Source organism: Polypterus senegalus, chromosome 1 (genome assembly GCF_016835505.1).
Source record: "Polypterus senegalus isolate Bchr_013 chromosome 1, ASM1683550v1, whole genome shotgun sequence".
NCBI classification, from domain to species: Eukaryota; Metazoa; Chordata; class Cladistia; order Polypteriformes; family Polypteridae; genus Polypterus; species Polypterus senegalus.
The window spans coordinates 197451163-197476945 of NC_053154.1; the positions used below are offsets into that span (position 1 = coordinate 197451163).

The 25783-nt window shown below is 39.7% G+C and overlaps 1 protein-coding gene across 1 annotated transcript in view; it reads right to left on the minus strand.

Moving 5' to 3' along the window:
• The window catches only part of LOC120540673 (uncharacterized threonine-rich GPI-anchored glycoprotein PJ4664.02-like), a 45492-nt gene that overhangs the window by 1969 nt on the left and 17740 nt on the right, over positions 1–25783 (minus strand). The window contains exon 2 of the mRNA XM_039771671.1: positions 485–5293. Within this exon, the coding sequence (XP_039627605.1) occupies positions 485–5293 (4809 nt within the window). The remainder of the gene's footprint in view (positions 1–484; positions 5294–25783) is intronic.

Genomic DNA, 25783 nt, shown 5'->3' on the forward strand with positions numbered 1-25783 from the left:
TCAGTAGTTGTCTCACTAGTGGAAACTGGTGTTATAGTGGCTGATGTTGACTGACTTGATGTCACTGCTGATGTCGTAGATGTCCCTGTTGAAGAAGTGGAAGTGTCCATTGATGACTGACTTGTGGAAGCTGGTTGTACTGATGTTGTGGGAGAACTTTCAGTAGTTGTCTCAGTACTGGAAACTGGTATTGTAGAGGCTGATGTTGATGTACTTGATGTCACTGCTGATGTTGTAGATGTCCCTGTTGAAGGAGTGGAAGTTTCTGTTGATGACTGACTTGTAGAAATTGATTGTTGTGATGTTATGGTGGTACTCTCAGTAGTTGTTTCACTATTGGAAACTGGTATTGCAGTGGATAAGGTTGACTGACCTGACGTCACTGCTGATGTCGTAGATGTCTCTGTTGAAGGAGTCGAAGTTTCCGTTGATGACTGACTTGGTGAAGTTGATTGTAGTGAAGTTGTGGGAGAATTTTCAGTACTTGTCTCACTAGTTGAAACTGGTGTTGTAGTGGCTGATGTTGACTGACTTGATGTTACTGCTGATGTTGTAGATGTCCCTGTTGAAGGAGTGGAAGTTTCCATTGATGACTGACTTGTAGAAATTGATTGTTGTGATGTTATGGGGGTACTCTCAGCAGTTGTTTCACTATTGGAAACTGGTATTGGAGTGGATGAGGTTGACTGACTTGACGTCACTGCTGATGTCGTAGATGTCTCTGTTGAAGGAGTCGAAGTTTCCGTTGATGACTGACTTGTTGAAGTTGATTTTAGTGAAGTTGTGGGAGAATTTTCAGTACTTGTCTCACTAGTGGAAACTGGTGTTGTACTGGCTGATGTTGATGAACGTAATGTCACTGCTGATATCGTAGATGTCTCTGTTGAAGGAGAAGAAGTTTCCATTGATGACTGACTTGGGGAAGTTGATTGTTTTGATGTTGTGGGAGAACTTTCAGTAGATGTCTCACTAGTGGAAATTGGTGTTGTAGTGGCTGATGTTGACTGACTTGATGTTACTGCTGATGTTGTAGATGTACCTGTTGAAGGAGTGGAAGTTTCCGTTGATGACTGAATTGTGGAAGTTGATTGTACTGATTTTGTGGGAGAACTTTCAGTAGTTGTCTCACTAGTGGAAATTGGTGTTGTACTGGCTGATGTTGATGAACGTAATGTCACTGCTGATATCGTAGATGTCTCTGTTGAACGAGAAGAAGTTTCCATTGATGACTGACTTGTGGAAGTTGATTGTTTTGATGTTGTGGGAGAACTTTCAGTAGTTGTCTCACTAGTGGAAATTGGTGTTGTAGTGGCTGATGATGACTGACTTGATGTTACTGCTGATGTTGTAGATGTTCCTGTTGAAGGAGTGGAAGTTTCCGTTGATGACTGACTTGTAGAAATTGATTGTTGTGATGTTATGGGGGTACTCTCAGTAGTTGTTTCACTATTGGAAACTGGTATTGTAGTGGCTGAGGTTGAGTGACTTGATGTCACTACTGATGTCGTAGATGTCTCTGTTGAAGGAGTCGAATTTTCCGTTGATAACTGACTTGTTAAAGTTGATTGTAGTGAAGTTGTGGGAGAATTTTCAGTACTTGTCTCACTAGTGGAAACTGGTGTTGTACTGGCTGATGTTGATGAACGTAATGTCACTGCTGATATCGTGGATGTCACTGTTGAAGGAGTGGAAGTTTCTGTTGATGAGTGACTCGTGGAAGTTGGTTGTACTGATGTTGTAGGAGAACTTTCAGTAGTTGTTTCAGTACTGGAAACTGGTGTTGTAGTGGCTGATGTTGACGTACTTGATGTCACTGCTGATGTTGTAGATGTCTCTGTTGAAGGAGTGGAAATTTCTGTTGATGACTGACTTGTAGAAATTGATTGTTGTGAAGTTATGGTGGTACTCTCAGTAGTTGTTTCACTATTGGAAACTGGTATTGCAGTGGATGAGGTTGACTGACTTGACGTCACTGCTGATGTCGTAGATGTCTCTGTTGAAGGAGTCGAAGTTTCCGTTGATGACTGACTTGTTGAAGTTAATTGTAGTGAAGTTGTGGGAGAATTTTCAGTACTTGTCTCACTAGTGGAAATTGGTGTTGTACTGGCTGATGTTGATGAACGTAATGTCACTGCTGATATCGTAGATGTCTCTGTTGAAGGAGAAGAAGTTTCCATTGATGACTGACTTGTGGAAGTTGATTGTTTTGATGTTGTGGGAGAACTTTCAGTAGTTGTCTCACTAGTGGAAATTGGTTGTGTACTGGCTGATGTTGATGAACGTAATGTCACTGCTGATATCGTAGATGTCTCTGTTGAACGAGAAGAAGTTTCCATTGATGACTGACTTGTGAAAGTTGATTGTTTTGATGTTGTGGGAGAACTTTCAGTAGTTGTCTCACTAGTGGAAATTGGTGTTGTAGTGGCTGATGATGACTGACTTGATGTTACTGCTGATGTTGTAGATGTCCCTGTTGAAGGAGTGGAAGTTTCCGTTGATGACTGACTTGTGGAAGTTGATTGTTGTGATGTTATGGGGGTACTCTCAGTAGTTGTTTTACTATTGGAAACTGGTATTGTAGTGGCTGAGGTTGAGTGACTTGATGTCACTGCTGATGTCGTAGATGTCTCTGTTGAAGGAGTCGAATTTTCCGTTGATGACTGACTTGTTGAAGTTGATTGTAGTGAAGTTGTGGGAGAATTTTCAGTACTTGTCTCACTAGTGGAAACTGGTGTTGTACTGGCTGATGTTGATGAACGTAATGTCACTGCTGATATCGTAGATGTCCCTGTTGAAGGAGTGGAAGTTTCCGTTGATGAGTGACTCGTGGAAGTTGGTTGTATTGATGTTGTGGGAGAACTTTCAGTAGTTGTTTCACTAGTAGAAACTGGTGTTATAGTGGCTGATGTTGACTGACTTGATGTCACTGCTGATGTCGTAGATTTCCCTGTTAAAGGAGTGGAAGTGTCCATTGATGACTGACTTGTGGAAGCTGGTTGTACTGATATTGTGGGAGAACTTTCAGTAGTTGTCTCAGTACTGGAAACTGGTGTTGTAGTGGCTGATGTTGACGTACTTGATGTCACTGCTGATGTTGTAGATGTCCCTGTTGAAGGAGTGGAAGTTTCTGTTGATGACTGACTTGTAGAAATTGATTGTTGTGATGTTATGGTGGTACTCTCAGTAGTTCTTTCACTATTGGAAACTGGTATTGCAGTGGATGAGGTTGACTGACTTGACGTCACTGCTGATGTCGTAGATGTCTCTGTTGAAGGAGTCGAAAATTCCGTTGATGACTGACTTGGTGAAGTTGATTGTAGTGAAGTTGTGGGAGAATTTTCAGTACTTGTCTCACTAGTGGAAACTGGTGTTGTTCTGGCTGATGTTGATGAACGTAATGTCACTGCTGATATCGTAGATGTCTCTGTTGAAGGAGAAAAAGTTTCCATTGATGACTGACTTGTGGAAGTTGATTGTTTTGATGTTGTGGGAGAACTTTCAGTAGTTGTCTCACTAGTGGAAATTGGTGTTGTAGTGGCTGATGTTGACTGACTTGATGTTACTGCTGATGTCGTAGATGTCTCTGTTGAAGGAGTGAAAGTTTCCGTTGATGACTGAATTGTGGAAGTTGATTGTACTGATGTTGTGGGAGAACTTTCAGTACTTGTCTCACTAGTGGAAACTGGTGTTGTACTGGCTGATGTTGATGAACGTAATGTCACTGCTGATATCGTAAATGTCCCTGTTGAAGGAGTGGAAGTTTCCGTTGATGAGTGACTTGTGGAAGTTGGTTGTACTGATGTTGTGGGAGAACTTTCAGTAGTTGTTTCACTAGTAGAAACTGGTGTTATAGTGGCTGATGTTGACTGACTTGAGGTCACTGCTAATGTCGTAGATGTCTCTGTTGAAGGAGTGAAAGTTTCCGTTGATGACTGAATTGTGGAAGTTGATTGTACTGATGTTGTAGGAGAACTTTCAGTACTTGTCTCACTAGTGGAAACTGGTGTTGTACTGGCTGATGTTGATGAACGTAATGTCACTGCTGATATCGTAAATGTCCCTGTTGAAGGAGTGGAAGTTTCCGTTGATGAGTGACTTGTGGAAGTTGGTTGTACTGATGTTGTGGGAGAACTTTCAGTAGTTGTTTCACTAGTAGAAACTGGTGTTATAGTGGCTGATGTTGACTGACTTGAGGTCACTGCTAATGTCGTAGATGTCTCTGTTGAAGGAGTGAAAGTTTCCGTTGATGACTGAATTGTGGAAGTTGATTGTACTGATGTTGTAGGAGAACTTTCAGTACTTGTCTCACTAGTGGAAACTGGTGTTGTACTGGCTGATGTAGATGAACGTAATGTCACTGCTGATATCGTAGATGTCTCTGTTGAAGGAGAAGAAGTTTCCATTGATGACTGACTTGTGGAAGTTGATTGTTTTGATGTTGTGGGAGAACTTTCAGTAGTTGTCTCACTAGTGGAAATTGGTGTTGTAGTGGCTGATGTTGACTGACTTGATGTTACTGCTAATGTTGTAGATGTCCCTGTTGAAGGAGTGGAAGTTTCCGTTGATGACTGACTTGTTGAAGTTGATTGTAGTGAAGTTGTGGGAGAATTTTCAGTACTTGTCTCACTAGTGGAAACTGGTGTTGTACTGGCTGATGTTGATGAACGTAATGTCACTGCTGATATCGTAGATGTCTCTGTTGACGGAGTGGAAGTTTCTATTGATGACTGACTTGTGGAAGTTGATTGTTTTGATGTTGTGGGAGAACTTTCAGTAGTTGTCTCACTACTGGAAAGTGGTGTTGTAGTGGTTGATATGAACGAACTTGATGTCACTGCTGATATCGTAGATGTACCTGTTGATGGAGTGGAAGTTTCCGTTGATGACTGACTTGTGGAAGTTGATTGTAGTGATGTTGTGGGGGTACTCTCAGTAGTTGTCTCACCATTGGAAACTGGTATTGTAGTGTGTGATGTTGACAAAATTGATGTCACTGCTGATGTCACTGATGAAGGATTGGACATTTCCGTTGATGACTGACTTGTGGATGTTGATTGTAATGATGTTGAGGGGGTACTTTGAATAGTTGTCTTACTAGTGGATACTGTAGAGCCTGATGTTGACGGACTTGGTGATAGTGCTGATGTTGTAGATGTCTCTGTTGAAGGAGTGGAAGTTTGCATTGTTGACTGACTTGTGTAAGCTGACTGCAGTGTTGTTGTGGGGATACTTTCTGTAGTTGACTGACTAGATGTTGATAGATTTGATGATGCTGTTGATTGCGAAGATGTCACTGTTGAAATAAAACATTAGAATAATTTTGATGAGAACAGGTTATTCAGCTCAACAAACCATTATTGTCCTATCTTTCAAAGTTACATCAAGTCATGGTTTTAATCCCATAAATTTCTACTGTCTATCACAATGCTTGCTATTTGCTCTGATGGGTAAGAACCGTTCTGCCTAGTAAAACATTTTACACACAACTCCTTCTTACTCAGAAAAGTAACTTGCTGAATATCAGCTGCAAGATATTTACTTATTTACTTTGTTTGCGTCTACTGATGCTATTGCCAGATCTTAGCTTCCTAGCAAGATGCTTACCTTCCTACTGTTGTGCTCCTTTTTTTACCGTTTAAAAATCAACGGGAGTTGGTCTCGTCCGATGCGAGAGATGGACGTCTGAAGTGGAGCTCCGCTAGCAGTGGTGCTATTTTTCATATTATTTGCTTATTATTCTGAGATATCCTGTATTTATTCAACCCGAGAGGGACCGCTACAGTATATGTAAACACATATAAACATGGCCAACAAGAAGGGGGGTCCGAAAGAATCAAAGACTAAAGCTACATCCAAGCCGCGATCAGCAAGCCCTAGCTCGAGATACGGCCTCTCAGAGACAGACCTGGATCAGATGGGCGAAAGTACAGACTCCTCGGGACCACGGTCCGCTACATCGTCGCCGGCTGAGAGCGAAAAGGGGAGCGAAGGTGCGATCGTGAGTGCAGATGTGGATAGCTCGCCGATTGGAGAGGATTACCTGAAACTGGAAAAGGCCGGGAGGTCCGCGGCTTCAGTTACGCAATTACGCGGGACTGGAGCAGCGGGGACACCGGCTTCAGCAGAGTCTGCTGCTTCATCTACGGTACAAGAAGGCACATTTGAGCTATCTGAACTGAAAGTGTTGCTCGCTGAGCTCACGCAAGATATAAAGAAAAGCGAGAAGGCTAATGAGAAAGCAACGGCAAAGGCACATGAGAGACTGAAACAGGAGATGAAACAGGCCAATGAATGTCTGCGACAGGAAATCCAACAGGCAAATGAAAGGCTGCGACAGGAATTCCAACAGGCAAATGAAAGGCTGCGTCAAGAGGTACAACTTGAACTTCGACAGGTGCTGGGTAAAATTGAAGAGCGCATTGAGAAAAACTCGTTAAACTGAGCACGCTTGCTGATCAATTGGAGCATCTTAGTGAGACATTCACGAATCGGATCGAAATAGCCGAACATCTAGCTGCCAGTGCCGAGGAAAGAGCAGTAAATGTCAGTTCGAATGTAAAAACTCGAGAAAAACTTGGAGACAGACTGGCTGCTTTAGAAGATGGGAGTAGAAGGTATAATGTCAGAATTGAAGGCCTGCCGGAGAATCGAGAAAGTTTAAACCCTGTGAAATTCGCAACTGAACTTTTTTCTAAAATAATCGGGGGCGACTTTAAAGCAGAATCTGAGATAGCAGCGCTTACGCAGACGCTGATCAAACACCGCCAGACCCGACCAAGATCTTTTATAGTTCGTTTTGAACGATTATCATTTAAGTTAGAGGTGATGGAACTCCTCAGAAAAAAGGAAGATATTATATATGAAAATAGCCACATTCGTCTTCCCTGACTTCTCTCCAGCAACAGCTATTAAACGCAGCCTTCTATAATATTAAACAGCTGCACGGCAAGCCAATGTCAAATACGCCTCCTGTATCCGCAAAACTGAAAGTGGAATGGCAGGGTCATTTCTATGTTTTCGCTAGCAAGGAGGAGCAGAAAATGAATTAAGAAAGCTGATCCCGGACTATTCTGATACATAATTGTGAGTCATGGCGGTAAATGATAAAGCTAGGATTAATAATCTACTGTCTGATCTATTTGTTTTAAAATACGGGTTTTTTATCAGCATATATTCTCATATTCTTATTATTACTTACTTATTACTTATTATTACTTAGTATTACTAGGGCGCTAAATGTTTATGTTTTATTGTGCTTAATTACGTTTTCCTCTTCTCTTTTTCTTTTCTAATTATTTCATGTGTACCCTAAATGAGACTGTTCAATATCATACCCTTGGTTTACTGTTATTGCTATTACTGCATTAAGACTTGTTATGCTTGTTTTGGACACATCTTTAACACCATCACCTGGGTTTATTATCTGGGGATATCATCTTAATGCACTAAAATTGCTGAAGATTATATATATATATATATATATATATATATATATTAAGTGCAAAATTTTTCTTTTTTCTTTTTCCTCTTTTAAAGACTATATTGGTAACAGATATCTCTATCTTTTAACCTTAAAGCGCCACTGCATGGGGGCTTGATGTGCTTTGGACGTGCTCTGTCTCTGGGTATGTCAGAGGACTGGGACTGCATGAAGTGGGTTTTAGCCTCACCTGGGGAGGCAAAAAGGGAGGGTGGGGGGTTAAGGGGGGAAGAGAAAGAGAGCAGGCTTAATCTATATCTAATCTATCATCTCAATCTTTATAATTATAACTATCAACGTAATAATAAGCTGCATGGCAACAACTCTTGGGGGAATAGGAAATTAAGACCTAAACTATTTCACTTCCAGTTAAGACTATAATATGACACCAAAAACTCAGAATCAGTGTCTCCATGATGGGACAGTTAACTTCGTAAGCTGGAATGTTAAAGGCCTGAATCACGAATTAAAGAGAAAGAAAGTACTTTCTCACCTAACAGGTCTAAATGCTAAAATAGTATTTTTACAGGAAACCCACTTACTAAGTAAGGATCAGTTCCGCTGCAAAAGACTGGACTGGCCAAATGTTCCATTCTAGTTTTACAAAGAAAACTAGAGGGTGGGAAATTCTCATACATAGAACAGTACCATTTGTAGCATCAGATGTAGTATTGGATCCTGAAGGGAGATATGTGATGGTCATGGGAGACTTATCTAACTGTAAAATGATTTTGATAAATGTTTATGCACCTAATGTTGATGATAAGGAATTTATACAAAATTTATTTGCATCCATTCCCAATCTGAACACTCATAAACTTATAATGGCTGGGGACTTTAATTGTGTTCTAAATCCACTTTTAGATAAGACTTCCTCCACAGGGGAACGCAACTAACACCGCAAAGATAATTACAAAGTTTATAACTGATCACAACTTATCAGATCCCTGGAGGTTTTAAACCCAAATTCAAGAACATATTCTTTCTACTCACCAGTACATCATTGCTACTCAAGGATTGATTACTTCTTTATAGATAATAACTTCTTGCCTAAGATTAAATCTTGTAAATACGATGCTATTGTTATTTCAGACCATGCTCCATGATCTTGGAGCTGAAATTACTAAGCCCCATACACTCACCCGCAGATGCGCCTCAATCCGCTTCTATTAGCTGACGAGAATTGTACTGAATTTATATCCAAACAAATTGAATTCTTTCTAGAGACAAATACATCCCCTGAGATCTCTGCAGGAATACTCTGGGAAACTCTTAAGGCCTTCTTAAGAGGACAGATTATCTCATATCTTTCCCACAGAAATAAATCCGCGAAGAAAGTAGCAGAGATAAAAAGAAATTACTAAAATAGATGAAGAACATGCCAGACTACCAAGCGAGACTCTACATAAGAGGAGGCAGGCTCTACATTCAGAATTAAACCTCTTGACAACTAAAGAAACTGAACAACTAATTTACAAATCCAGACATCATTATTATGAACATGGAGAGAAAGCTAATAAGCTTTTAGCAACAAATTCACAAGCAAGATGTACGCAACGCAATCTCGTAATTACTAACACTAACGGAGATAAAATCATCGAACACAAAAATATAATGTACACTTTTAGAGACTACTATAAATCCCTATATACTACTGAGTTTAAAGAAGACAATATACAATCTAATGCATTTCTGGATAAATTACAGATACCACAAATTGACGCTTTTAGTGTGGAGGAACTCGATAAACCTCTGTCATTATCAGAATTACTGGATGCTATAAAGTCACTCCAAGGTGGAAAAGCAGCAGGCCCTGATGGCTACCCTGCAGAGTTTTACAAGAAATTCTCCGCTCAGCTAGCTCCCTCCTATTAGCAACATTTACAGAAGCCAGAGATAACCAATCTCTTCCACAAACCTTTCGCCAAGCACTAATCACTGTCTTTCCAAAACAAAATAAGGACTTATTACAATGTGCATCATACAGACCAATTTCACTTCTGAATAACGACGTTAAAATACTCTCTAAAATCATAGCTAGAAGGATGGAGAAAGTGCTCCCTCAGTAATATCACAAGACCAAACTGGATTTATTAGGGGCCGACACTTATCTTCAAATCTTCACGCCTGTTTAATGTAATATACTCACCAACTAAATCAAACACCCCAGAAATATTATTATCATTGGATGCAGAAAAGCATTCGACATGATTGAATGGAAATACCTTTTACTATTTTGGAGAAGTTTGGGTTTGGCCCAACATTTGTGCATGGATTAAATTACTGTATACTAACCCAGAAGCTTCAGTTTGCATCAATAACATTTGCTCAGACTACTTTAAACTAGAACGTGGCACAAGACAAGGATGCCCTTTGTCACCACTGCTGTTTGCAATTGCCATTGAACCACTGGCAATACATTGTCGAAATACTGATCAGATAAAGGGGATTAGCAGAGAAGGACTGGAACAGAAAATCTCATTATATGCAGATGACATGGTACTGTATATATCGGACCCAGAAAATTCTGTGCCTGCAGTCTTAGCAGCACTCACAGAATTTCAAAAGCTCTCTGGTCTCAGAATTAATCTGAATAAAAGTGTACTCTTTCCGTGAATTTCAAGCATATAATATTAGATTAGACACCCTTCCTTTTATCATTGCAGAACAGTTTAAATACCTCGGGTAAACATCACAAGTAAACATAAAGCTCTTTATCAACAAAATTTCGTCGTCTGCATGGAAAAAATTAAACAAGACTTGCATAGATGGTCAACCCTTCATCTCACACTAGCTGGAAGAATTAACACTGTTAAGATGAATATTCTTCCTAAGCTCCTTTTTATTTCAAAACATACCAATATACATTAATAAATCGTTCTTTAAGCAATTAGATTCAACAATAACCTCATTTATTTGGAATTCTAAACATCCACGCATCAAAAGAGCGACCCTACAAAGACAAAAGGCAGAAGGCGGCATGGCTCTACCTAACTTCCAGTTTTATTACTGGGCGCAAATATACAGTCGATAAGAACCTGGACACAAATAGAAGAACATACACAGGCATGGACCGCAATAGAAGTAAAATCCTGCAGTACTTCTTTGTATTCCTTGCTTTGTGCTCCAATAAACACACGCTATCGGCAATACACTAATAACCCAATTGTGCTCCACTCACTTAGAATCTGGAACCAATGTAGAAAGCATTTTAAGACGGAGAAGCTTCTTTCTGTGGCACCCTGCAAAAGAACCACCTCTTTCAACCCTCACAAACATATGCAGTTTTTAATATCTGGAAAAATTTGGAATTAACTTGCTTAGAGATCTTTATATAGACAACGCCTTTGCATCCTATGAACAATTACATTCCAAATTTAACATTCCAGCTACAAATTTCTTTCACTATCTTCAAATCAGGAACTTTGTTAAACAGAACCTTCCAGATTTTCCTCATCTTGCACCCTCATCCACGCTGGAAAAATTATTGCTCAATTTCAAGGAGTTAGACTCCATCTCTACAATATATAAAATCCTTTTACAATCCCTTCCTTTCAAAGATCCAAGAGGACACTGGGAAAATGACCTCTCAATTAATATATCAGAAAAGGAGTGGAAAGTAGCAATGCAGAGAATTCACTCAAGCTCCATATGCGCAAAGCATACAATTATACAACTCAAAATTATATATCGAGCACATCTGTCTCGACTAAAACTCTCCAAAATGTTTCCAGGGCATGATCCAACCTGCGAACGTTGCAACCAAGCCCCAGCCTCACTAGGTCACATGTTCTGGGCCTGCACCAAATTAACATTATTCTGGACAAAAATTTTAATTACCTCTCAGACAGTCTTGGACTCACAATCCCTCCTAACCCATTAACAGCTGTGTTTGGGGTTCTTCCAGAGGGTCTTAAAGTGGAGAAGGACAAACAAATTGTGATTGCATTCACTACACTGTTGGCACGCAGACTTATTCTGATAAACTGGAAGAACCCAAACTCTCCTCTTTAAGTCAGTGGGAAACTGATGTGTTATATTATTTAAAATTGGAAAAATCAAATACTCAGTTAGAGGATCTGTACAGACTTTTTTCAAAACATGGCAGGATCTAATCAGTAATATTTTGAAATGAGTTTATAAAGCACAGAGAATTTGTTGATCTAGGTATTTTTACAAGCCTTAAATTTTACACCGTTTGGCTTGCTCTCTCTCTCAAGGGTGGGGATCGATCTGTTCTTAGCATAATTCTTTTTTTTGTAAAACTTGATTGCTATGTATTGATTGTAATAAAATTAATAAATAAATAAAAAAAAAAAAAAAAAAAATCAACGGCCTACTTGTACTTAAAATAAATGCCTTCTTACTCATGAACGTGGGCATCCTTGCTTTTTACGAGTGTTAACACTTAACTATATATGGTGCTCTATCCAATTATTCTTTACTAGCTGTGTAAGCCCGTGGTGTAAAAAGCCTGGGGTCATAGAAACTATTGAAATTGTCAGAAAACAATTGAAATGTAGAGCTGTCAGGAAATTAACTACTCTTGGCATCCCTCTCCTAGGTTTCATTTTGCTCATCTCACTTGTGTAAGAGTTTTTCTGTTCTCTCAGCAGTTTTACTTTGGCAACAGATTTGCTTTCTTCTTCTGACTCGTTAACTTGCGGTGGCCTTGATGGCTGTCTGAGCTTCATGTTGTAGTAGCCATCCACTTCCGGGCTGGACAGACAGACACACACACACACTTCCATGTGTAAAGGTTTAGTTTTTTATTTCCTCGGAGGTGGAGTCCTTATCCCGACTCCACCTCTCACTTCCAGGCTGGACAGACACACACACTTCCACGTGTAAACGTTTATATATAAGATATGCCTTAACTTCTCTTTACTAAAGAATTGTTGTTACTTTTATCTGTTTGTTGCTATGATGCCATTTATTTTCTAACAGAGTTTTTGGTTAAAGCTGCCACTCAGGTACCATTTTCTGCCTTTCTTTGCTACTCCTCTCCTCTCTGACTTTAGTTTTGAATAGAAGTAATAAAACAAGTGCAAGTAACAGGTAATTCTCTGGAAAAGCTTAAGAAGCACTGAGCTGCTTTTAGCTACTATGTAAGCCAAAATAAGCAAAACAATCCTTCTAAAGGGAAAAAAAATAAAAAATTCTCACATGGGTCTTAGCAGCAATCTAAAAACAAAGTTTTCTGTGGCAAAATTTGTATTTTAATTAACTCCAATTCCTGCAGTATAAAGCACAGCAATCACAGAGGAGGCATCACTGATCCATCATGAATACTCATACTGGGACAACCTAACAGCCTGTCCATGGACTGTGGGAAGAAATTGCGCTCACAAAAGAAAATCTCAATTTAGAACAAGTTGACAAGCTTATCTCCCAGCAGATAGTTCTGCTTTCCAAAATTAAACAGGTAGTAAACTCACATCAATAATTTAATGCAGTGTTAAAATGTTTATAATGCAACATGCTCACCACAATCAGATTTTCCCGATTTTTCATTATCTGCTCAATGCTATTTGTCATCTAGAAAAAAAATTATTTTTAGATTATGTGAATTTTTCTTTGTGCCTGTTCCTGGGATGCTTAGGAGTGACACTTTGTTGGATTTTTTTTCTAACTTCATTTACAATATGTGTAAATTTGTATATATCAATAGTCATAAGCTTTATCATAAATCACATCAATATAAAATATGATTTAGCACTTTTCCCATATAACAAAAACTGGAAAATTATGAATACTATTTTTGAAGGTTGACATTGAAATATTTTAATATTGTCCTTTAGTATTTCAAATGAATGATAATATGTTGATGTTGATCAGTCTTAATTTTGTGATTTTTTTGTGTTTTTTCATTCATGGTGGGATCCTAACATATTGTCAAAACCAGGGTCTCCCCCTCAATCTCACAGGTGATGTTTACTGTTTACTAAAAGCTGCTCTCCAATGCCACTGCTGCGGCTCTGATCTTCCTCTGAGCATCCCCTGCCTGCTCTACCACTGGCTTCATCAAAAACAGTTGGGGTCAAAGGCAGAACTATCTGTAGTCACTTTACCAAACTCCAAGCCAGGATCCTATATTATTAGTAAAAGAATCTTTCTTTTACAGGCTAACCAATAATAGTTTACAGTAATATTTATAGGTTTCATCATTTTCTTAAAGGCATTACATATGTGACTGAATTGTTTTGAATGGATCAAAGTGGAGCTCTTTTCACAGGAAAGACGCAATCCAATTTGCCAAGTTTGCCTAATGTGCTGTGATGTTCCTAATCTCAACCACTTTGGCCATATTTATTATCTCAGATGGAATTTCACAGTTTTACGTGACCTACCTATATATACAGTGGTATGCAAAAGTTTGGGCAACCTTGTTAATAGTCATTATTTTCCTGTATAAATCGTTGGTTGTTACGATAAAAAATGTCAGTTAAATATATCATATAGGAGACACAAACAGTGATATTTGAGAAGTGAAATGAAGCTTATTGGATTTACAGAAAGTGTGCAATAATTGTTCAAACAAAATCAGGCAGGTGCATAAATTTGGGCACCGTTGTCATTTTATTGATTCCAAAACTTTTAGAACTAATTATTGGAACTTAAATTGGCTTGGTAAGCTCAGTGACCCTTGACCTACATACACAGATGAATCCTATAATGAGAAAGAGTATTTAAGGGGGTCAATTGTAAGTTTCCCTCCTCCTTTAATTTTCTCTGAAGAGTAGCAACATGGGGGTCACAAAACAACTCTCAAATGACCTGAAGACAAAGATTGTTCACCATCATGGTTTAGGGGAAGGATACAGGAAGCTGTCCCAGAGATTTAAGCTGTCTGTTTCCACAGTTAGGAACATATTGAGGAAATGGAAGACCACAGGCTCAGTTCAAGTTAAGGCTCAAAGTGGCAGACCAAGAAAGATTTCGGATAGACAGAAGCGACGAATGGTGAGAACAGTCAGAGTCAACCCACAGACCAGCACCAAAGACCTACAACATCATCTTGCAGCAGACGGAGTCACTGTGCATCGCTCAACCATTCGGCGCACTTTACACAAAGAGATGCTGTATGCAAGAGTGATGCAGAGGAAGCTTTTCTCCGCCCACAGCACAAACAGAGCCGCTTGAGGTATGCTCAAGCACATTTGGACAAGCCAGCTTCATTTTGGAATAAGGTGCTGTGGACTGATGAAACTAAAATTGAGTTATTTGGGCATAACAAGGGGCGTTATGCATGGAGGAAAAAGAACACAGCATTCCAAGAAAAACACCTGCTACCTACAGTAAAATATGGTGGTGGTTCCATCATGCTGTGGGGCTGTGTGGCCAGTGCAGGGACTGGGAATCTTGTCAAAGTTGAGGGATGCATGGATTCCACTCAGTATCAGCAGATTCTGGAGACCAATGTCCAGGAATTAGTGACAAAGCTGAAGCTGCGCCGGGGCTGGATCTTTCAACAAGACAACGACCGAAACACTGCTCAAAATCCACTAAGGCATTCATGCAGAGGAACAAGTACAATGTTCTGGAATGGCCATCTCAGTCCCCAGACCTGAATATAATTGAAAATCTGTGGTGTGAGTTAAAGAGAGCTGTCCATGCTCGGAAACCATCAAACCTGAATGAACTATGTTTTGTAAAGAGGAATGGTCCAAAATACCTTCAACCACAATCCAGACTCTCATTGGAACCTACAGGAAGCGTTTAGAGGCTGTAATTTCTGCAAAAGGCGGATCTACTAAATATTGATTTCATTTCTTTTTTGTGGTGCCCAAATTTATGCACCTGCCTGATTTTGTTTGAACAATTATTGCACACTTTCTGTAAATCCAATAAACTTCATTTCACTTCTCACATATCACTGTGTGTGTCTCCTATATGATATATTTAACTGACATTTTTTATCGTAACAACCAACGATTTATACAGGAAAATAATGACTATTAACAAGGTTGCCCAAACTTTTGCATCCCACTGTATATATATATTACAGTGAAACCTCGGTTCATGGCCATAATTCATTCCAAAACTCTGGTCGTAACCCGATTTGGTCGTAAAGTAATTTCCCCCATAGGATTGTATGTAAATACAATTATTCCATTCCAGACCATACAAACTGTATGTAAATATTTTTTTTAAAGATTTTTAAGCACAAATATAGTTAATTATACCATAGAATACACAGCGTAATAATAAACTAAATGTAAAAACATTGAATAACACTGAAAAAACCTTGAACAACAGAGAAAATTAACATTGCAAGAGTTTGCGCTATAGCCTTACGAACCGCTCGCTGTAAACAATTTTTTTTAATGAGTTTTAAGCACAGGGAAAAAAATTAATATTTGAAAAATCCATAATTTAATAAACCACCAAGAAAAGTAACATTGCAACAATTCACGGTACAAACTGAAAAATTTACATTTGAAAAATCCGTATTACAAGAACATTACCTCACTTACGCTGTCCCCTACAAGTTGCTTCTCGTTCAACCACACTAGCAACAGTTTTTCCACCTCTTCCAGCACTTGAGGCCTCTGCCTGGTTAACACTGTAACTCTTTTTGCAACATGAGCTGCTTTAATGGCCTCTTTCTGCTTTAGAATAATAGATTTTGACTTCTTGTACTCGGCGGCAAGATCAGTAACACAAAGGCCACGCTCATACTTTTCAATAATTTCGTTCTTTACTTCGATTTAAATTTTCTTCAAACCTTTCTTCTCACCACTCTTCACTTGCTTAGAAGCCTGGTTAACTGCAAAAGCACACAAAATACTGTAGAGCACAAAGAGTTCACAGCGAAAGCATGCATGTCTGACCGAGAACAATGCAACACGTGCGGAAATCATCGACGCGCACAAACCGAAAGGGAAACTGGCTTATTTGTCTATTGAGTGTGTGGTTGAGAACAGATGCAAAAATTTGGTGAACTTTTTGGTCGTAAACCGATTTGTATGTGTTCCGAGACATTCATGAACTGAGGTTCCACTGTATATATATATATATATATATATATATATATATATATATATATATATATATATATATATATATATATATATATATATATATATTGCGGTGGGCTGACACCCTGCCCAGGGTTTGTTTCCTGCCTTGCGCCCTGTGTTGGCTGTGATTGGCTCCAGCAGAACCCTGTGACCCTGTAGTTAGGATATAGTGAGTGTTTTGCAAGACGAGCAAAAAAATGTAATAAATTTTGCCTTGATAAACGAGCGAGGTCTTGCAGAATGAGTAGTATGCATACGGTTCGTCTGCAGAGCATCACGTGATCACAACTTGTCACTCTCTCACTCACTCACTGCGGGATTGTGGCTCACTTGTATAAGTCAACATCTGTGCTAGTATATAGCATTATTGTGTGTGTGAAAATGTCCCCCATGAAGAAAAACGTTGAAAAGGAAGGTTGTAAGAAGAAGGAGATGATTACGGTGGAAATTAAGAAGGAAATCATTGAGAAGCATGAACAAGGTGTGCAAGTGGCCAACATTGCAAAATTTTATAAAAAGTCCACTTCTACGATTTGCACGATATTAAAGAAGAGAGAAGAAATAAGGGGGCTAGATGCAGCAAAAGGAGTCACGAGAGTATCAAAGCAATGGCCACATGTTCTGGGAGATGTAGAAAAGTTGGTTCTCGTGTGGATAAATGAGAAGCAACTAGCAGGCGATACTGTGATCGAGAACTTGATCTGCGAGAAGGCAAAGGGCTTGTACGCCAACCTCGTAAGTAAGCTGCCAGGTACGTCAACAGAAAATGAAGAAGGCTTCAAGGCCAGCAGGGGATGGTTTGATAACTTTAAAAGGAGAAGTGGCATTCATAGTATTGTGAGGCATGGAGAGGCTGCAAGTTCGGACACCAAGGCAGCTGAGGCATTCACTGCAGAGTTCCAGAGGCTCATGGTTTCCGAGCGTCACCTGCCACAGCAAGTTTTTAATTGTGATGAGACGGGGCTTTTTTGGAAAAAGATGCCAAAGAGGACTTAAATTACAGCAGAGGAGAATGAAATGCCTGGTCACAAGCCCATGAAAGACTGTCTCACCCTCTTGTTGTGTGCTAATTCAAGGGGGATTTCAAAGTCAAGCCACTGCTCGTGTATCATTCTGAGAATCCACAAGCTTTCAAGAAATGCAAGGTGCAAAAGAGCCAGTTAAACATTATGTGGAGGTCCAACAGCAAGGCTTGGATCACTCGTATCTTGTTCATTGAGTGGATCAATGAGGTCTTCAGTCCTGTAGTGAAGAGATACCTTTTAGAAAATAATCTGCCACTCAAAGTCTTGCTGCTTATGGATAATGCTCCAGCTCACCCTCCAGGCCTTGAGGACGACCTACTGGAGGAATTCGACTCATTAAGGTCAAGTTCCTTCCTCCCAACACCACTCCCCTACTCCTGGCCATGGATCAGCAGGTCATTTCGAACTTTAAAAAGCTTTACACTATTTACACTATTTTGGTGATGCTTCAAGGTGACTGAAGGAACAAACCTTACACTCCGAGAGTTTTGGAAAAATCATTTCCACATCGTGAGCTGCCTCAAGATCATTGATAAAGCCTGGGAAGGAATCACCAAGAAAACCCTCAGTTCTGCTTGGAGAAAACTGTGGCCCGATTGCATTTTTCGACATGACTCTGAGGGGTTTGCTCATGAACAGGAGACGCCAGTTATTAATGAAAATTGTGTCCTTGGGGAAGACCATGGGACTGCAGGCATCTGATTTAGTTCTGTATAGATTTCAGGCACTTGAATAAGGCCTCCAAATTTAATGCCTATTCAACACACCGTCTTGACGAGTTGTTGGAAAAACTTTGCAAGGCGTCTTATATCTCCATGTTGGATCTCTCAAAGGTTTACTGGCAGGTACCTCTTGAGGCTGCCAGTTGTGAGAAAATGGCATTTGCCATCCCTGACAGTCTTTGTGAATTTACTAGACTCCCATTTGGTCCCCATGGTGCGCCTCTAACTTTCCAGCCTATGATGGATCAGATCTTGCGTCCTCATTCTGAATATTCCGAAGCATACCTTGATGATGTCATGATTTTCAGCAATGTCAATGTCAATGACAATGTCAATGTCAAATTTATTTATATAGCACATTTAAAACAACATAGGAATACTGTGGCCAAATTGCTTTACAATAATAGAATAAAAGAAAAACATACAATTAACATGAATAACATAAATAGAAATAAAGTAAATGAACATAAATAAAATAAATAATAAATAGAAGTAAGATGACATAATCACAATGAGGAAACCATCAGTATTACTGAAGGTCACAGAAAGCAAGTGAATAGAAATGAGTCTTTAATCTTGTTTTGAACAGTTCAATTGTAGACGACACCTTTATGTAATGAAGTAAAGAGTTCCACAGACGAGGAGCAGCAGCTGCAAAAGCCCAGCCCCTCCTTAGTTTTACACTTGGTACGAGGTACAACAAGAGACACTTGACCAGAAGATCTAAGCACTCTAGATGGACACACAATTCAGATAAATAGGCAGGAGCAAGCTCATGTAAAGATTTAAAAACTAGCAACAAGATTTTAAAATCAATTTAAAAACTGTCATGAAGCCAGTATAAAGAAGCTAATATTGGAGAAACAATCAGACTTTCTTGCCCCAACCAGAAAGCAAGCAGCAGCATTCTGGACCAACTGTAACCTGCGTATCAGGGATTTGCTAATCCCAGAGTACAGCGAGTTGCAGTAATCAAGGTGAGAAAAGATAAAAGCATGAGTATCTTTCTCAAGATCCCTGGAAGATAGAAAAGGCTTGATCTTACCTAATAGACGAAGATAGAAAAAGCAACACTTGACTACAGAATTTACTTGTTTCTTAAAAGAGAGGTTACTGTCTGTATTATCGTGGTATTTCCCTCTAATTGCCCTTTTTACCTGTTTCCTCAAGGGTAAGTGTTCTTGTCAAGTTCGTTATCGGGTTGGTCTACTGTTGCACTTTAAGATGAACACACACACACATAAATAAACACACACACAGACCCTAACCACAACAGTGCCCCATGAATGACACACACACACGCTGATTAACCCTTAGCACTTTAAACCACACAAGTGCTATAGGAATAAAAGCCTGTCATTTAGCACTTCAAGAGACTTATTTATTTTCGGCACGAACAACATACAATGTTTTAGTGATATCTCAGACTTAAATATTACTTTTGGTCTACAAGAATACATTTAAACATACAAAGACTCAGCACTCTTGACTATAGGCCATTTATCAGCCAAGAAAACCTTATCGTATTTGTCCCTTCTGTTGAGTAATGCTCTCACTCTCAGCCTTATAAACCTCGCAGCACAGAAATAATGGCAAAAATCCGGCTGTCACCAGGTGCTCAAAGACATCTAACTTATTACTTCAATCACTCTAGACATTAAGACAAAGCATTGAAAGTTAAAAGCAGCATGGTATTTATTACAAGAATAATAATAATACCACAAGAACAAAGAATACTAGAAAATAGGTGCTGTTAGGAAAGTCTGAATATATATAGTCTTTTGAAAAAACTTACGAAAAAGTTACAGATGACAAGGATGAATGTCCCAGGGAGGCGTTTGATTTAGCAATCGATGTTCATGATGCCTTTCTGACAACCAGGGCTGTCTTCGTCCGTTCCTCTTCTTCTTCTCCTTCTTCTTCTTTGCTTCTCTCTTCTTCTCCCTTTGCTTCTCTCTATCTTGCTTTTCAAACCAATGCATATTTATTATGAAATGTCATGCCTTGGATTCACAACACATGCACCTGATTGGCTGGCTGTCAAAATGATTGATGAATTAATTCACTGTCTGTTTTCCCACACAACAAAACCTTTGATGTATTCTGAGGTATCAGTAGTTCTTCCTGTCCCAGGTTGTTAACCAAACTGTTGTTCCAGATGTCCATCCATAAAGTAATCAATAGCCTGAGGTATCAGCTCAGCATTCTGTCCCAGGCTGTAAACCAAATTAACACTAAGCTATGAACAAAAAGTAAGGTGTAAGGGAACAAAACCTACTTTAATTTGTCTTAGTTCATCTGTTGTCTTGTCTTGAACAAAATATAATGGAAACCATAATGTACAGATTTTATACACCATAACACTGTCAAAGATAATACCAAGACTGCGGACTTGAACAGAGACAGAGAAAGAGCTGAGAAGTCCAAGACCAATTTGGGCTTTAGCTGATGGACCCACTATAAGCACCTCCGTTTTATTTTGATTCAGATCATGAAAATTATTAGCCATCCAGGATGTTCAGAAAGTCAGTTGTGCAGTTGATTTATTGCAGAGTTGCAGACGGGAATATAAACCTATAAAGAAATGTTAAATTTCCTAAAAATAGTTCCAATAGGGTGAAGGTATATAGAGAACAAAATAGGACCAAAAATGGATCCCTGAGGAACACCACATTTAAGAGGAACAGTAGATGAAAAAGAGGAATTTAAAGTAACTGAAAAGTGTCTACCAGTTAGATATGACCCGAACCAGTAAAGAGCAGCCTCTTTAAGCCCAACAAGATGTTCAAGCCGCAACAGCAATATCTCATGGTCAGTAGTGTCAAAGGCAGAGACAAGTCCAGGAGGACAAGGACTGCAGCGCCACCTGAGTCAGTAATAATAGAGATGTCATTGAATGCTTTCAGGAGGGCCGTCTCAACACCATGATAACACCTAAAGCCAGATTGGTAGATCTCAAATTAATTATTTGAGTTAAGGTGATCAACCAATTGATTATAAATAATTCTTTCTAATATTTTAGCCAGAAATGGCAACTGGGAAATCGGAGGAAAATTAGCTAAAACTCCAGGATCTAATTCTGCCTTTTTTAGAAAGGGACACACAGCAGCATGTTTAAAAAATGAGGGCACCACTCCCTCACTAATAGAACCATTGATAAAGGCTAGTAAAGGTGGACCCAAAACATCAAAGGCTTCCATTAAGAGGTGTGGTAATACAATATCAAGAGGACCAAGAGTAGGTTTAAGGGTGTCAATAGTACTTTTTAACTGTGAAAGTGAGACAAGGCCAAAAGATTCCAAGACAATGCCATGATTAACAGTAGGAAGTTCATAGCCAGTTGGAACAATGCCACATCGGATTTTATCAGTTTTACTGACAAAGAATGAAAGAAACTACTCGCATGAAAGAACAGTGCTATTTAATCCCATCACAGAATGAGGGTGAATGGCCGCATTAATTGAATTAAATAAGACCCTAGGATTATTAGAATGACGGGATACTAAATCAGCGAAGAAATCATATTTAGCTTTCTTAACTGCAACCTGGAAGCTGAATGGGCGGCACTCCCATTAGGAGAACCGGGTTTGCTTCCCAGGACCACCCTGCGTGGGGTTTGCATGTTCTCCCTGTGTCTGCGTGGGTTTCCTTCGGGTACTCCGGTTTCCTCCCATAGTCCAAAACATGCAGGTTAGGTGCATTAACGAGCCTTAATTGTCCCTAGTGTGTGCTTGGTGTGTGGGTGTGTGTGTGTGTGTGTGTGTGTGTGTGTGCGCCCTGTGGTGGGCTGGCGCCCTGCCTGGGGTTTGTTTCCTGCCTTGCGCCCTGTGTTGGCTGAGATTGGCTGCAGCAGACCCCTGTAGTTAGGATTCCGCAGTTTGACAGGTGCGGTATAGCGGTTAAGTAGTTTCATTTAGTCAGGGAACAGGTCTTCCCTTATTACAGTGTATCTTGAGCGGAGCAATTGAGTCTAAAACTGTTTTACAAGAAGAATTTAATTCTAAGACAGAATCATCGATACCATCATATTGGACATGCACATCAAGACTAGAGTGGTTATATGGTTTTAAAATCGGATATAATAGAAGAATTTAAAAAGTGAGAGAAGCATGGAGCACAATTATTAGTAGGGACATCTACAGTAATATTCAAATCCTTCATTATAGAAAGGTGGTCAGTAAAAGAAACATTGCATAAATCAATATTGTTAACTGAAATATCATGTGTAAGAACAAGATCAAGGGTGTGACCAAGAGAGTGAGTTGGTGTATTAATATGCTGGATAAAATCAAATGAGTCCAATAGTGATAAAAAGTCATTAACTAAGGGTTAATTAATTGACAACAAACGTGAATGTTAAAATCACCAACAATAAATACTTTATCATGGAAGAGGTTAATATCAGCCAGGAGATCAGAGAATTCAGACATGAAGATATCATTAATTACAGGAGGTCTATAAACCACGGCAAACAACAAAGAAGGGGAGCTGCACACTTCGAAAAGTTGCAGTTCGAAGCTACCAAATGGACCCCTTGTAAGGCTACGACACAAGAACATACTTTTACAAGCAGTGGCAATGCCCCCACCACGACAAGTCAGCCAAGGATAGTTTAAAATTGAATAACCTGATGGTATCAAGTCAGTAAAACATGAAGAGTCACCATTTACAATCCAGGTCTCAGTGATGAAAAAGAAATCCAGATTATCTGAGACAATAAAGTCTTGCAGAATAAAAGTTTTATTAGACACTGATCTCACGTTCAAGAGAGCAGCCTTGATAGAAGTAGAAGAGCTCGCTACAGGATGAGCACAGGTGAGCGTGCGAAGATTAGCAGCGTTTACTCCCCGAGAGCACACCAAGGAAGACTGATGCCACCTTAAAATGGAGAAATTAAATCCAGTGTCCAGCGCACATGAACCAGGGATGGAGTCCTTCCTGCGCAGGAGAAGATGGGTCATACACCACTCAGAAGCATCAGGAATCCAAGTTCTGGGACTTGAGTTGGCGTTGTTTAACAGCAATACGGGCTCTTTTTCCACAGCAGTGGCAGGTGTGTTTGCTTTTCCAAGAGGCATTCAGCTCACTGATACAGGTGAACACCGGTGTCCAGGTGAAGAAGTCAGCGGATGAATAAAATAAAGGTGGAGGTTCACATATATCCCATCAGGAGATGAAAATTGAGAGGAAGGCAAGCAAGGAAATATGTTAAGTAAAGAATCAAGATCGTAGGACAGTGGTCATTGAGATAAACTAATACAAATAAACAAAGGTAAAACATAGATTAGCAAGACGATCAGACAGCTAAGCCACACCAGTTGGCGCCATCTTGCTCTTTGGATAATTGGCATACGCATTTAGAATGGCTTCAGGCTGTTCTTGATGGCTTGAGACAGGCTGGTTTGACAGTTAACCCTAAGAAATGTAGACTCATTATCTGGGATAATCTATGGTTAGGGGGTTGGTTTGTCCTTAACTAAAAAAGGTGGAAGAGGTGCTTGCTTACCCACATCCGGAGACGCAGAAACAGTTTGAGCATTTCTGGGACTTGCTGGTTATTATAAGAGGTTCATCCCTGATTTTGCAAATAGGGCTGCTCCTCTTCCAATCTTACGAGAGGCAGGAAGAACTGCACTGGTACATGGTTGGACAAATGTAAACATTCCTTCTATGATTTGAAAACTGCTTCTTACCCGGTTTTACGGAATCCTGACTTCCCTGAAGAATTTGTCCTACAGGCAGACGCTAGTGTGTTCGGCTTAGGCACTGTCCTGTCTCAGGTTTTTGATGGTGAAGAGCACCCTATCACGTTTTTAGGTAGGAAAATGCATTCCGTGGGAGTGCAATTATTTGACAATTGAAAAGGAGCGTTTGCCGATTAAATGGGCTGTGGAGTCTCTCCGTTATTGTTTATGAAGTTGTAAGTTTACCTTGGTGACTGATCACACTCCCCTTCAATGGCTATACCGACAGAAAAATACTAACTCCCGTCTCATGAGATGGTTCTTGAGCATGCAACCATATAATTTTAGTGTCCGTCATTGTCCCGGCTCTGCACACATAAATGCAGATGTCCTGTTTCGCCTGCAAGCCTGCTGCTGCTATGCCGCATGATCTGCATCTCACGCAGTGCTTCAAACATTTAAAAGTCTGCACCGCAGCTCTCCTTTTGTCTCACCGCCTTGTCTCTCTTCCCCTAGACATCCTCTGCTTTATTCTTTATGCTTTGTTAGGCTGTATTCGAATAAAGTTTCTTTCTTGTAAACCCTGAATGAACCTGTGTAAGTTTGTGACCCAAGCATGACAATGTATATTTAAAATCCTTTTTGATTTTATTTAGATAGAAATAAAAAGAAGTCTATGAACTCCAAAAATAATGAGATAATAGCTTAATTGCTTTATTCACTATTTAAATTAAAATTAGAGATTAAATTAAACCAAATAAGATTACATTAAAAAGCAAAAATATAATTCAAGCAAAGGTCAGGCAGTACAAAAAGCCAAGATACAAAAATAATAGAATGAAGAAAAATCTGATGCATTTATGGGATTTATTGATAAAACAGATGGGACATAGTATAGTCAGATGGAGAAGTTTGTTTCTTGGTTCAAAGAGAATTGTCTGCAGCTTTACATCAGTAAAACTAGAACTGGTTATTGTTGCTTATACCCATTTCCATGCTCACATTGTGATGTATAAAAACGAAACTTGGCATAAAGTCACACACATTCTTACACCAGCACTCTCCCTTGTGTATGCACATTTTCTGCTTGGTTTTGCAAACTGGCAGCACAAAGCTTTGAAGCAGTGCTACTGTTCCTGTGTGGTGTCCCTTTATTTTTTAGATTCAAATCCCTGACATTTTTATATTTATTATATACACTAAAATTAACCGCAAATCATTTATAAATTTAAGGCATCTGATTGTAATCAACCTGTAATAATGGTCCAAAAAATGGCTAAACTATTCCAAATACCACAGCTGCATTAGCATTTGTAATAATAATACGCCAAAGACATCATAAAGCTTTGGGGCAGCCACCCATATATTGCTTTTCCCAGCTGCAAACGGGTTTGTTGTATCATAAATCTCAAGTGTATTTCACAGAGTCCAAACTAGAATGGGCTATAGTAACCCAAGATGGGAGGCTTTAAAGGCCTGGAGAGGAACTCATGTCATCAAAATGGCCGGAACCAGAACTGACGTCAGCAAAGGGGCCGGCTTTGGAAGCGATGTGAGCAAAGGGGCCGGCTTCAGAAGTGACGTCAGCAAAGGGGCCTTCTTTGGAAGAGATGTCAGCAAACCCATCGGGTCGGGCGTCCTGCACCGAGAGGTCGTGGGCACGAGAGAGAGCATCAGCGTTGGCATGGAGAGAACCCTTACGATGAATTAGCGAAAACTTGTAAGGTTGAAGGTCAAGAAACCACCTAATGACCTGTGGATTCGACTCCTTGTGAAGGGCCATCCACTGTAAGGGTGCATGATCCATCACCAGAGTGAACTCCCGGCCCAAGAGGTAGTACCTCAACTG